This window comes from Xenopus tropicalis, chromosome 3, assembly GCF_000004195.4.
Source record: "Xenopus tropicalis strain Nigerian chromosome 3, UCB_Xtro_10.0, whole genome shotgun sequence".
Classification (NCBI taxonomy): Eukaryota; Metazoa; Chordata; class Amphibia; order Anura; family Pipidae; genus Xenopus; species Xenopus tropicalis.
The window spans coordinates 149,340,290-149,354,695 of record NC_030679.2 but is presented as its reverse complement, the minus strand read 5'-3'; the positions used below and the strand labels follow the sequence as shown (position 1 = coordinate 149,354,695).

Sequence of the window (14,406 nt, the reverse complement as noted above, 5' to 3'; positions counted from 1 at the left end):
TTAAATGATTCCCTTTTCTCTGTAATAATAAAACAGTACCTGTACTTGATCCCAACTAGGATATAATTACCCCTTATTGGGGGCAGAACAGCCCTATTGGGTTTATTTCATGGTAAAATTTTTCCCTTTTCTCTATAATAATAAAACAGTACCTGTACTTGATCCCAACTAAGATATAATTACCCCTTATTGGGGCAGAACAGCCCTATTGGGTTTATTTAATGGTTAAATGATTCCCTTTTCTCTGTAATAATAAAACAGTACCTGTACTTGATCCCAACTAAGATATAATTACCCCTTATTGGGGCAGAACAGCCCTATTGGGTTTATTTAATGGTTAAATGATTCCCTTTTCTCTGTAGTAATAAAACAGTACCTGTACTTGATCCCAACTAAGATATAATTACCCCTTATTGGGGCAGAACAGCCCTATTTGGTTTATTTCATGGTTAAATGATTCCCTTTTCTCTGTAATAATAAAACAGCACCTGTACTTGATCCCAACTAAGATATAATAAATCCGTATTGGAGCCAAAAAATTCTATTGAATCTTTAAATCTCGTTGTTTACTATGTGACAATGACAATAAAAATATATTCTATTCTATTGGGTTTATTTAAATAATTTTTTTGGCAGACTTAAGGTAGGAGATCCAAATTATGAACCCCTTGTCCAAAAAATCCCAGGTCCAGAGCATTCTGGATAACGGGTCCCATACCTGTACTTGTATTTTCCTATTACAGGACAAATATTACAAGACAAGTAAACATCATTGTGTCCCTCCTACAGTGTAACATCATGAAGCCAAAAACTACACAATCATTTCAATAGGTAGTTCTAAGATAGTAGCAATATTACTCTACTGGGGCTCGTAAGCAGCATTTTCATTCATAAATGAGTGAAATTTGAAATTGAATTTTAAGGGTTCGGCCATCGATAAAAAGTGAATGAAAATTTGTAAATCTACATTTCTAGCTGAGGTTAAGTCATTTATTTATGCAGTCATTTGAGCCATTTATGTTTCAAAGCATTTACATTACATTACATTAACATTTATTTATAAAGCGCCAACATATTTATCAAGCGCTGTACAATAAGTGGGTTACATACATTGGACATACAGAGTAACATATAAAGCAATCAATAACCGATACAAGAGGTGAAGAGAGCCCTGCCCAAAAGAGCTTACACTCTACAAGGAGTAACATATAAAGCAATCAGTAACCGATACAAGAGGGGAAGGGAGCCCTGCCCAAAAGAGCTTACACTCTACAAGGAGTAACATATAAAGCAATCAGTAACCGATACAGGAGGGGAAGGGAGCCCTGCCCAAAAGAGCTTACACTCTACAAGGAGTAACATATAAAGCAATCAGTAACCGATACAGGAGGGGAAGAGAGCCCTGCCCAAAAGAGCTTACACTCTACAAGGAGTAACATATAAAGCAATCAGTAACCGATACAAGAGGGGAAGGGAGCCCTGCCCAAAAGAGCTTACACTCTACAAGGAGTAACATATAAAGCAATCAGTAACCGATACAAGAGGGGAAGGGAGCCCTGCCCAAAAGAGCTTACACTCTACAAGGAGTAACATATAAAGCAATCAGTAACCGATACAGGAGGTGAAGGGAGCCCTGCCCAAAAGAGCTTACACTCTACAAGGAGTAACATATAAAGCAATCAGTAACCGATACAGGAGGGGAAGAGAGCCCTGCCCAAAAGAGATTACACTCTACAAGGAGTAACATATAAAGCAATCAGTAACCAATACAGGAGGGGAAGGGAGCCCTGCCCAAAAGAGCTTACACTCTACAAGGAGTAACATATAAAGCAATCAGTAACCGATACAGGAGGGGAAGGGAGCCCTGCCCAAAAGAGCTTACACTCTACAAGGAGTAACATATAAAGCAATCAGTAACCGATACAAGAGGTGAAGAGGGCCCTGCCCAAAAGAGCTTACACTCTACAAGGAGAAAGGGTTGAGGCACAAGGTGTGGGAATGGGCAGAGTTGTGAGAGGTGGGGCACAGGGTGTTGCTAAACTAGATTAGGGGAAGCTTCTCTGAATAAATGTGTTTTTAGAGATCTCTTGAAGGCAGAGAGATTGGGAGAAAGTCTGACAGATTGTGGGAGCGAATTCCAGAGAAGGGGGGCAGCCCTTGCAAAGTCTTGAATGCGAGCGTGTGAGGAGGGAATGAGAGAGGAGTTGGGGAGCAGGTCAGTAGAGGAGCGTAACAAGCGGGTTGGATGGTACCTAGAGATGAGTTCAGAGATGTAGGGTGGGGCAGAGTTATGAACTGCTTTAAATGTGAGAGTCATTAGTTTGAATTTTATCCTGGATGGTAGAGGAAGCCAGTGCAGGGACTGGCAGAGTGGCACGGCAGAGGAGGAGCGGTTGGAGAGGTGTATGAGCCGGGCAGCAGTATTCATCATGGACTGGAGAGGGGACAGTCTTTGGAGGGGAAGGCCAATTAATAGGGAGTTACAGTAGTCCAGGCGAGATATTATAAGAGAGTGAATAAGAATTTTGGCAGCATCTTGGGTGATAAATGATCGGATTTTGGAGATATTTCTTAGGTGAAAGTGACATGATTTGATAAGTGATTGTATATGAGGAGTGAAGGACAGGGCAGAATCAAGGATAACCCCAAGGCACCGGGCTTGGGAAGATGGGGTGATGGTAGAATTGTTAACTGTTATAGATACCTCGGGAACAATGTGGGCGTTGGATGGGGGAAAGAGAACCAGTTCAGTTTTAGAGAGGTTTAATTTAAGGTAACGTTGGGACATCCAAGTGGAGATAGCGGACAGGCAGGAAGAGACGCGAGTTAGAAGCTCTGGGTTGAGATCAGGAGAGGAAAGATAGATCTGAGTATCCGCAGCATAGAGGTGGTACTGACAGCCAAAATAATTGATTAATTTGCCAAGTGAGGAGGTATAGAGAGAAAATAGTAAGGGGCCCAGGACAGAGCCTTGAGGAACCCCAACAGAAAGAGGCAAGGGAGAAGATGATTCCCCATTGTAAGAGACACTGAAGGATCGATCTGAGAGATAAGATGAAAACCAGGATAAGGCAGTGTCACGAAGGCCAAGAGAGCAGAGAGTCTGGAGGAGAAGAGGGTGATCCACAGTGTCAAAAGCAGCGTAGTTAAGGTCATCTCAAAGAGGTATAAAGTCTTGGTCTTGAGTGTTGGCTTGGGTGCAGTTATCTGGTTAGAAGGCCCATAAATATTGGACGGGGAACTTCTCTTCTTTATATGAAAAACCCCAAACTGCTATTGGATGTAAAGTATCTCACTCTTTATGTTGCAGCCAAAGCTCCTTCTTAGACTTTGAGAAACCTGTCATTGACCATAAAGGGCTTCTGCTACTTGGACAATGTGTACAACCAATGAGACTGAAGTAACCAATATTTTACTGCTGGGTTTCAATGATTTAAACCAGTCTAAAATTCCACTTTTCATATTTTTTCTGTTACTCTACTGTGTGATACTATGTGGCAATATTCTTATTATATGTTTGGTGTCCTTTCATGAACATCTCCAGATGCCCATGTTCTTCTTTCTGAAACATTTAGGGTTAGCAGACATTCTACTTACGAGCAACATTGTTCCCATGATGTTACATATCATACTCAATGAAGAAATGATTATAACTCTAGTTGGGTGCATATGCCAACTTTATATTTATGGTGTTTCTACTGTGCAATGTCTTCTGCTGGCAGTAATGTCCTTCGATAGATACCTTGCCGTCTGTTACCCACTGCGTTATATTTCGATCATGAGCCTTGATGTCTGTCTCCTGATTGTTGTAGGATGTTGGTTATTAGTGTTTGTTTTAGTAACCAGTGAAATTATTTTTGTGTGCCAATTGGATTTCTGTGGCTTTGACCAAATTGACCATTTTTTCTGTGATATTGGCCCACTTGTTGCACTTTCTACTTCAGACACATCTGTTTTGTCACTGGTTGATTTTGTATATTCAGTCCTAATTATTTCTGTTCCATTTATTTTCATCATTGGGACCTATGTCTGTATCTTCATAACCATCCTCAAGATGAATTCCAAGACTGGAAGACAGAAGATGCTCTCCACCTGCAGCTCCCACCTAACTGTTGTGTGCACCTACTATGGGACCCAGATTATAGTTTATATGGGTCCAACTGGGGAAAATTCCGCTGATATGAAAAAGTTCCTATCTCTTTTGTATGTTGTAATTGCTCCATTTATGAATCCCATCATCTACAGCTTGAGGAGTAAGGAGATCAGAGAAACCCTGAGGAGATATATTAAGGTGGTATAACACTTGAATGAATGATCAGCATTTTCAGCAATGACTTATGCACACACCTTCAGATTAATGGAGTTACTAATAAACATCCCACTGATATCTGCCACTGTTTTGGTTACTATTGCTGTTATTATTCTCTGCCTTTAAGTTTCTATACTTCTTGTCAAGTCTTGTAGCCGAACCCAACCCGCTGTTCTGGTCTTTGTCTCCTGGATGGAATTATTCCTTGTCTATCACTTCTTGTAACATCATAATCATCTCTCTCTCTGGCTTCTGGTGTAGGAATTGTGGTTATTATAGGAGAGTAGAGATGTAGCGAACTGTTCGCCGGCGAACTAATTCGCGCGAACATCGGGTGTTCGCGCAAATTCGCGGACTTTTGGCGATGTTCGCCATTTTGGGTTCGCCACGGTTTTTTTTGGCGGTTTTTTTTTTTGCGTTATTTTTTTGCATTTTTTTTTTTCTTTCGTTATTTTTTGGCGGTTTTTTTTGGCGGTTTTTTTGGCGTTATTTTTTGGCGTTTTTTTTTTGGCCTTTTTTTTACAAAGTATTTTTCAGAGAAATTTTTGCTTGATCCCCCTCCTGCATGCCACTGTCCAGGTCGTGGCACCCTTTAAACAACTTTAAAATCAGTTTTCTGCCCAGAAATGGCTTTTCTAGGTTTTAAAGTTCGCCTTCCCATTGAAGTCTATGGGGTTCGCAAAGTTCGCGAATATTCGCGAGTTTTGCCGAAAGTCCGCGAACGGGTCCGCGAACATTTTTGGCGATGTTCGCTACATCCCTATAGGAGAATTGGGGATGTATTTAATGTAATCATAATAAATAGACATTTTCAACTACCACATGTTTAATCAGGGTTGGGCCAAGATTTGTAGGTTATAGTAGTTGCAATTGATATTATCCTGCATTGACATAATTAATACTTGGAAGTTTATGGTAAATTGGCCCTTGTAAAGCCTTAAGGTACACCAAACATTACCCAGTATGGGACTATTAGCCCTCGCATTTATTGCAGCCAATGTGTTGTGTGACTGTAACTCACAATAAGGATCGGTGCCAAAGGTTCTTGAACTTAAACAGAAACCTATTTATTGAACAGATCCACATAGGAATATTAACCTGTAACAATGCAGGTCTCTTTCATATCACAAGTCAGGCTTGGTCACAGCCAATCAGATTTCACCACTTGATTTTCATCAGTGTCTGATAATTTCTTAGAAGCCCAAACACACACAGTCAAAAACATCTGAACTTGCCCCTCATTGGCTGCTGCCCCTATTGTGACAATAAAGGCATTTTAATGAAATAGACAGAGTGCTGCCTATAATCGTTTGGACCTAATTGGCCCCTATGCATCTGAAAGGAAAAGTGTCTGTTTTTGCCAGGGAATTCTCAAATGCAAACATACCAGTGCATATTTTCCGGACAATTTTTAACATATATTGATGAATGTGCTTTACAGATCAATCCTCAGAGACCAATGGAGGGTGATTTTGGGTATTTTGGGCCCGAAAATGGAAAGTGTGAGATTAAAAAAAAAATGAATGTGTTGGGCAGCATCATCCTACGAGTCATTACCCTAAAAAAAAGAAACATTTAAGTGATGTTTATGAGTCACAATGATACATTTTAATAATAATACACAATTACTTGTCATATGTTTGTATGACGTGTCTTTATTTATGTGGCCCTTTCAGTCATTCCATATCTTCTGTGCATTACCAGAATCTACTACAGAAAATGGGACACGGGGACACAGTTTCGTACCTTTCTGAATGATTATATTCTGATTAGACAATACCTTTCCTTATTAACCTCTTGGGATAATCATGAAAATCTGCAATTAATCAGAAATCCCTATGGGTTGTATTTGTTTTGATGTAAACACTCTTTAATTTGACCACAGCTGTCAATGCCAATTAGCTAATGACTCAGCCAGTTACACACATTATACACTGTATCTAAATATATTGCCTAATTCTCTAATATAAATAGAGTCGGACTTCCTTCCCATCATTCCTGATGCCTGAGAGAAACTGTAAGTAACATTATCACTTGTATTCCATGGTAATGCTAAGGGGCTAAAGGGCTAAAGGGCAGCCAATTTCTTGTATATAGTCAGCATTTATATTAAAACAGTACCTGTACTTGATCCCAACTAAGATATAATTACCCCTTATTGGGGCAGAACAGCCCTATTGGGTTTATTTAATGGTTAAATGATTCCCTTTTCTCTGTAATAATAAAACAGTACCTGTACTTGATCCCAACTAAGATATAATTACCCCTTATTGGGGCAGAACAGCCCTATTGGGTTTATTTCATGGTTAAATGATTCCCTTTTCTCTGTAATAATAAAACAGTACCTGTACTTGATCCCAACTAAGATATAATTACCCCTTATTGGGGGCAGAACAGCCCTATTGGGTTTATTTAACGGTTAAATGATTCCCTTTTCTCTGTAATAATAAAACAGTACCTGTACTTGATCCCAACTAAGATATAATTACCCCTTATTGGGGCAGAACAGCCCTATTGGGTTTATTTCATGGTTAAATGATTCCCTTTTCTCTGTAATAATAAAACAGTACCTGTACTTGATCCCAACTAAGATATAATTACCCCTTATTGGGGCAGAACAGCCCTATTGGGTTTATTTAATGGTTAAATGATTCCCTTTTCTCTGTAATAATAAAACAGTACCTGTACTTGATCCCAACAAAGATATAATTACCCCTTATTGGGGGCAGAACAGCCCTATTGGGTTTATTTAATGGTTAAATGATTCCCTTTTCTCTGTAATAATAAAACAGTACCTGTACTTGATCCCAACTAAGATATAATTACCCCTTATTGGGGGCAGAACAGCCCTATTGGGTTTATTTCATGGTTCAATTTTTCCCTTTTCTCTATAATAATAAAACAGTACCTGTACTTGATCCCAACTAAGATATAATTACCCCTTATTGGGGGCAGAACAGCCCTATTGGGTTTATTTAATGGTTAAATGATTCCCTTTTCTCTGTAATAATAAAACAGTACCTGTACTTGATCCCAACTAAGATATAATTACCCCTTATTGGGGGCAGAACAGCCCTATTGGGTTTATTTAATGGTTAAATGATTCCCTTTTCTCTGTAATAATAAAACAGTACCTGTACTTGATCCCAACTAAGATATAATTACCCCTTATTGGGGGCAGAACAGCCCTATTGGGTTTATTTAATGGTTAAATGATTCCCTTTTCTCTGTAATAATAAAACAGTACCTGTACTTGATCCCAACTAAGATGTAATTACCCCAAAAACAACACAATATTTTCAATAGGTAGTTCTAAGATAGTAGCAATATTACTCTACTGGGGCTCGTAAGCAGCATTTTCATTAATAAATGAGTGAAATTTGAATTTGAATTTTCAGGGTTCGGCCATCAATAAAAAGTGTATGAAAAATTTTGGCAGCAACATTTTTAGAATTGAGTTTTCTCTTAAAAATGCACCATTTGAACAAGGAAAAAATAAAAAAACTCGCCCTCATAAAAAATTTGATTCACAATTAGAAAATTTTGAAATCTACATTATTTCATCAAATGAAAGTTCTAGCTGAGGTTTAGTCATTTATTTATGCAGTCATATGAGCCATTTACAGTGTATGTTTCAAAGTATAGATAAACTCATCTCAAAGAGGTACAAAGTCCTGGTCTTGAGTGTTGGCTTGGGTGCAGTTATCTGGTTAGAAGGCCCATAAATATTGTATGGAGAACTTCTCTTCTTTATAAGAAAAACCTCAAACTGCTATTGCATGTAAAGTATCTCACTCTTTATGTTGCAGCCAAAGCTTCTTCTTAGACTTTGAGAAACCTGTCGTTGACCATAAAGGGCTTCTACTACTTGGACAATGTGTACAGCCAATGAGACTGAAGTAACCGATATTTTACTGCTGGGTTTCAATGATTTAAACCAGTCTAAAATTCCACTTTTTATATTTTTTCTGTTACTCTACAGTGTGATATTATGTGGCAATATTCTTATTATATGTTTGGTGTCCTTTCATGAACATCTCCAGATGCCCATGTTCTTCTTTCTGAAACATTTAGGGTTAGCAGACATTCTACTTACGAGCAACATTGTTCCCATGATGTTACATATCATACTCAATGAAGAAATGATTGTGGCTTTAGTTGGGTGCATATGCCAACTTTATATTTATGGCCTTTCTACTGTGCAATGTTTTCTGCTTGCAGTAATGTCCTTCGATAGATACCTTGCCGTCTGTTACCCACTGCATTATATTTCAATAATGAGCCCCAATGTCTGTCTCCTGATTGTTGTAGGGTGTTGGTTATTAGTGTTTGTTTTAATAACCAGTGAAATTATTTTGGTGTACCAGTTGGATTTCTGTGGCTTTAACCAAATTGACCACTTTTTCTGTGATTTTGGCCCACTTGTTGCACTTTCTACTTCAGACACGTCTGTTTTATCACTGGTTGATTTGGTATATTCAGTCCTAATTATTTCTGTTCCATTTATTTTCATCATTGGGACCTATGTCTGTATCTTCATAACCATCCTCAAGATGAATTCCAAGACTGGAAGACAGAAGACGTTCTCCACCTGCAGCTCCCACCTAACTGTTGTGTGCACCTACTATGGGACCCAGATTATAGTTTATATGGGTCCAACTGGAGAATATTCTACGAACATGAAAAAGTTCCTGTCTCTTTTGTATGTTGTAATTGCTCCATTTATGAATCCCATCATCTACAGCTTGAGGAGTAAGGAGATCAGAGAAACCCTGAGGAGATATATTAAGATGGCATAAAACTTGAATGAACGATCAGCATTTTCAGCAATGACTTATACACACACCTTCAGATTAATGGAGTTACTAATAAACATCCCACTGATATCTGGCACTGTTTTGGTTACTATTGCTGTTATTATTCTCTGTTGTTAAGTTTCTATACTTCTTGTCAAGTCTTGTAGCCAAACCCAACCCGCTGTTCTGGTCTTTGTCTCCTGGATGGAATTATTCCTTGTCTATCACTTCTTGTAACATCATAATAATCTCTCTCTCTGGCTTCTGGTGTAGGAATTGTGGTTATTATAGGATAATTGGGGATGTATTTAATGTAATCATAATAAATTGATATTTTCAACTACCACATGTTTAATCAGAGTTGGGCCAAGATTTGTAGGTTATAGTAGTTGCAATTGATATTATCCTGCATTGACATAATTTATACTTGGAAGTTTATGGTAAATTGGCCCTTGTAAAGCCATAAGATGCACCAAACATTACCCAGTATGGGACTATTAGCCCTGGCGTTTATTGGAGCCAATGTGTTGTGTAACTGTTACTCACAATAAGGATCAGTGCCAAAGGTTCTTGAACTGATGCACATAGGAGTATTAACATGTAACAATGCAGGTCTCTTTCATATCACAAGTCAGGATTATACTCACCGTACTTGGTCACATTGACTTTATCCCCACAGGGCACAATGGGGTAAGGTGGCCATACACAGGCCGTTTGTAGCTGCCTTTAACGGTCCCTTGGACCGATTTTGCAGCTTATCGGCCCATGTAGGGGCAGCAACAACTGGCCTGCCTGACCAATATCTGGCATTAAATTGGCCGATCAATATCTGGCAGGTTAAAAGATTCAGGTCCCCGAACCAACTGCGCCCTTAACAGTCGTTATAATTCCAGAAAGGTTTCACATGTACAGTATTTACTTGGGTGCCATATGTAGGTGGGGGGGGGGTTGTAGTATTGGGCCATTATATTAAATTCTCTGTGCTTTTTTCCCCCTCCCTTTTGGGTTCATAAAGGAGGGGACTGTTGCTATCTGTTATCATGCAAAGATGGGATGTTGGCTTCTTTGTTACCTTATAAACACCTATACACCATTATTAGTGATTGGCGAATTATTCCGCCCGTCATGGGTTCACAGCAAATGTCCGCATTTCACTATTGGAAAACTGTTTAGCGAAACCTCCGTGGAAATTAGCAGCCCGGCAAAAAAAGTTGCGGTCGCGTCAAAAATAGGTGCCCAAAATGGGCGAGGTCACGTCAAAATGGGAGAGGCCGCATCAAAAATAGGCGCGGCAACAGAACAAAACAATTGTGATGAAAAAGACGCAAGTGACAAAAAAGTTGCACGACAAACGTGTTTCGCAGATTTTTTTTAAAAAGTTGTGTCAAATTGGGCACGGCTACGGCAAAAATTGGCGAGGTAGCTGCTAAAAAAAGTTGCACGCAAAAAAAAAAAAAGCGGGTGACAAAGAAAAACATTATGGCCTGAAATTGCCCAGATATCGATCGGGAAGGTTAACTGCGCCCTTAACAGTCGTTATAATTTGATTGTTTGGCCCCAGGGCCAAATGACCGAATAAGCCTAAATTCCCCCGATATCGCCCACCCATAGGTGGGGATATCGGGAGAAGATCTGCTCGCTTGGCGACCTTGCCAGGGGAGTGGATCATTACGTGTATGGCCACCTTTACTCTCAGCTTTCAGATTATGCTTCTCCCCAGTGGAACCCAGGAAATTCTCTATCTAGTAGCCCTAGGTCTAGACACTGGTAGCCCTACTCTGGCCAACAGTACACCCAGGATAATAATCCCACTATGATCCTTGTCAGAGCCAGAGCTCTCACTAGCTAGTCCTAACTGTCTGTCCCACCTAATGCAACCTATAACAGAACCTTGCCTGACCTGTCTGGGCCTACACCTAAACTTCTTTCCACCTACTTGCTTAGGTAAACAAAATGGACCACGTCCACATGGCTGCTACGCCATTTATATTATCACACAAACATGCTATGACCCAGGATAGGGACTTGCATCCCATCTATATTGAGGACCCTCTATAGGAGTCTAAATATCTAGAGGACTGCCAGTGAGAAAGGAGCATCATTTACCAGTCCCCTACATACTGTTTGATATTGTCTTACAGGAACAGTTCACAAAATCATCATGGTGTAGAGGTGTTTGAAGACCTTTTGCAAATGTTTTATTTTCATTTGTTGATGTCTATTTTGCCTAGTAAACAGACAATGGAATGGAAGACTAGAAAATGACTAAGAAAGCTCAGGTCAAAGGGTAATTATTCACAATTAAACATCATCAAAATAAATCTTCTTTGTTGTCGTTGGGGACCAGAGCCAATATGCTTTTCCCAATGGTGTCCTCACTATTCCAAGAGTTTTACTGGGTCCATCACTTGAAGACTTTGTAAAGCTCCAAAAAACTTGTCCTAATCCTTTCTCCACGCATACAACATGCATCAGGGAGCAATGATTCATATGGTAGAAACTAAAGGAATACTGTTTTATTCATATTAATACAATATTATCATATAGACAGAGACAAGAGGTCATCTCCACTCACCCATTATTGGCCAGTCCTACACTCACTTTCATCTGATTCATTAGGAATTCTACTCCCTCATTATACATTTTATACAGAGACTGAGGTTTACCTGCAACTTACTTGTTTTTAAGGTTAAGACCCCCAAATGGTTGCCCTTTTATTGGCTCATTGGGATCAGCTGACTGTAGCTGGAAAGGGGGGGAGTTACAACATGGAGCCACTGCTCCTGTACAAACTATAGCAAAAAGGAAAGTTGTGCTCCCCACTAAAATTGAAACCATTACAAACAAAGGCGGTGACAACTGATATTCATCTAGACCGAAGTGGTTCTCTGTACTCACCTATTATCAATATAGATAATTAATATACTGTGTATAAAACATTACCAAGGATACTAAGGTGTGCCCTCCCCTTTGAGTGAGCACAATTTTTTTTGCCCTTTTTTTGCTATTGTTTATATAGGAACAGTGGCCAGCTTAGGGTTGCCACCTGTTTGGTTTTGACCAGAACAGTTCGGTTTTTCTAAGGCCTGTTCGGATCTCAATTGTCAATTCGGTCTTCAGCCTTGTGAAACCCGAACAATAATCTGGCCAATAAGTGCCACCCATGAGGTTTTGAAATGGACATGCCAGTATTTCAGTGGGCTGCCCCCTGCTTTGCATCATAATCCCATTGACATCATTGTGACCACCTTTGATGCCATCATGCCCAGGTCCAACATCACTGCCCCACCCCCAATGCCATCTGTGCAGCGCCCTTGTTTGGTTTTAGTCTCTAGGCCAGCTCCATGTTGTAGCTCCCCCCTTCCCAGCTACAGTCAGGTGATCCCAATGGAGCCAATATAAGTCCAACCATTTGGGGGTTTGTAGGTAAAACTCAATCCCAGTGTAAATAATTAAGCAGTAAAAAATCATAATGGCTGGGCAGAAGATTTGCAAAAACTGGGCTGAAATTCCAAAAAGGTTTCACATGTATAGTATTTACTTGGGTGCCATATGTAGGTAGGGGAGGTTGTAGTATGGGGCCATTAAATTGAATTGTCTGTGCTTTTTTCCCCCCCCATTTTGGGTTCATAAAGGAGGGGACTGTGGCTATCTGTTAGCAGGCAAAGACGGGATGTTGGCTTCTTTGGTACCTTATAAACACCTATACACCATTATTAGTGATGAGCGAATTTTTTCGCCTGTCATGGATTCGCAGCGAATGTCCGCATTTCGCCATTGGCGAATTGTTTAGTAAAACTTCCGTGGACTTTCGCAGTAAGGCAAAAAAAGTTGTGGTCGCGTCAAAAATAGGCGCCCAAAATGGGTAAGGTCGCATAAAAATGGGAGAGGCCGCGTCAAAAATAGGCAAAAAAAAATTCACTACAAAAAAGGGGACAAAAAAGTTGCACAACAAACGCATTTCGCAGATTTTTAAAAAAAGTTGGGTCACGCTACAAACGCGTTTCGCAGAATTTTTTAAAAAGTTGGGTCACGCTACAAACGCGTTTCGCAGATTTTTTGCCGATTCGCTCATCACTGACCATTATAGGTTCCTTGGATGCATCATTTTTTGCATGTACATGCCACGTGCAGCGCCACCCCAGGCCCCTTGTTATTGTTCCCATATACATACACTGGTGGAGCCCCATCTCTATGGAAATCTTTTCATTTCTGTACATTAAACCATGGATCCCACAGAAACATCACATAATTTGCTCTCAGTTTTGTCATTTCTGGAAAATAATTAGAGAAGACACAATAAACCATTGGGTAGCATTTCTACTTAGTACCATTTAGTATTCTGACACTCTAACCAACGAGCTAATTAACAAGACCCATTTTTATGAACCTCAGGGGATAATCGTAAAAATCTGTAATTAATCAGAAGTCCCAAGGCTTCATCTTGTTTTCATGTAAACATTGTATAATGTGAGCAACATCTGCCAGTGCCAATTAGCTGTCGGTTACACACTATAGGCTCTAAATATAATATAATATGTCCCTCTCTTGCTAATATAAATAGAGTCTGACTTTCTTCCCATCATTCCCTGATGTCAAAGACCAACTGTAAGTAACATGAGGGTTCCTAACCTCTTATATTCCCTGATGATGCCATTTACACTGGATTTACTGGGGGGGGGAGGGTAATATGGTGGAATTATGTTTCTGCTGCACTTTCTTTACATTAAGGATAACTACTTACTCCTGTTACATGGGGATTATGTGACAGAAAAGGAGAGCCAACAGGTGATTTATATCTTGATAAGACTAAGACAATTCTTTGATGGAGAAGGACCTTGGTGCAGAGTTGGACTGGTCCCGGTGGGCCCAGGTGTAGATGGGCCCTCCTTCTCCTGACCATTTGGCCTGCTTCATGGTCATTCCCTATTTCTGAATGGGAACAAAGAGTAGAAATAGATGGAAGGATGGATGCTAGCATGAAAATAAAGACCAAGAGGTTGGGTGGGGAAAGGAGGAAAATTGTTTGGAGAGTAAGTCTATGGTGTAAGGTTTTCTGGTGGGCCTCTGGGGTCCCAGTCCGACACTGCCTTGGTGTAATTCTGGATAATAAGCTTAGCTGTAGCAAGCAATGCCAGTCATCAGCAGGAAGGGCCAGCAAGGCATTGCCCTGAATTAAAAAAGGGGTAGGGAGAGTGTAAGGGGCAAGGAGAGTGCAAAGTTCTGATAAGGATCAATCTAATCTTCTCTCCACTGCTCAAAACAACTACAGTAGGTCAATAAAGGGAATGGAAAATCTCA

General features: G+C 40.0%; 1 protein-coding gene across 1 annotated transcript; it reads left to right on the top strand.

Annotated features, from left to right (window-relative positions):
• Positions 1-8,124: 8,124 nt before the first annotated feature.
• LOC116409528 (olfactory receptor 10A7-like) lies at positions 8,125-9,200 on the top strand. Its single transcript, XM_031898184.1, has one exon. The coding sequence runs from the start codon at positions 8,185-8,187 to the stop codon at positions 9,106-9,108; it is 924 nt and encodes a 307-aa protein (XP_031754044.1). The 5' UTR covers positions 8,125-8,184; the 3' UTR covers positions 9,109-9,200.
• Positions 9,201-14,406: the final 5,206 nt, after the last annotated feature.

Coding starts and splice junctions, on each gene's coding strand:
- LOC116409528 (XM_031898184.1), top strand. CDS start 8,185: ATGTGTACAGCCAATGAGACTGAAGTAACCGATATTTTACTGCTGGGT.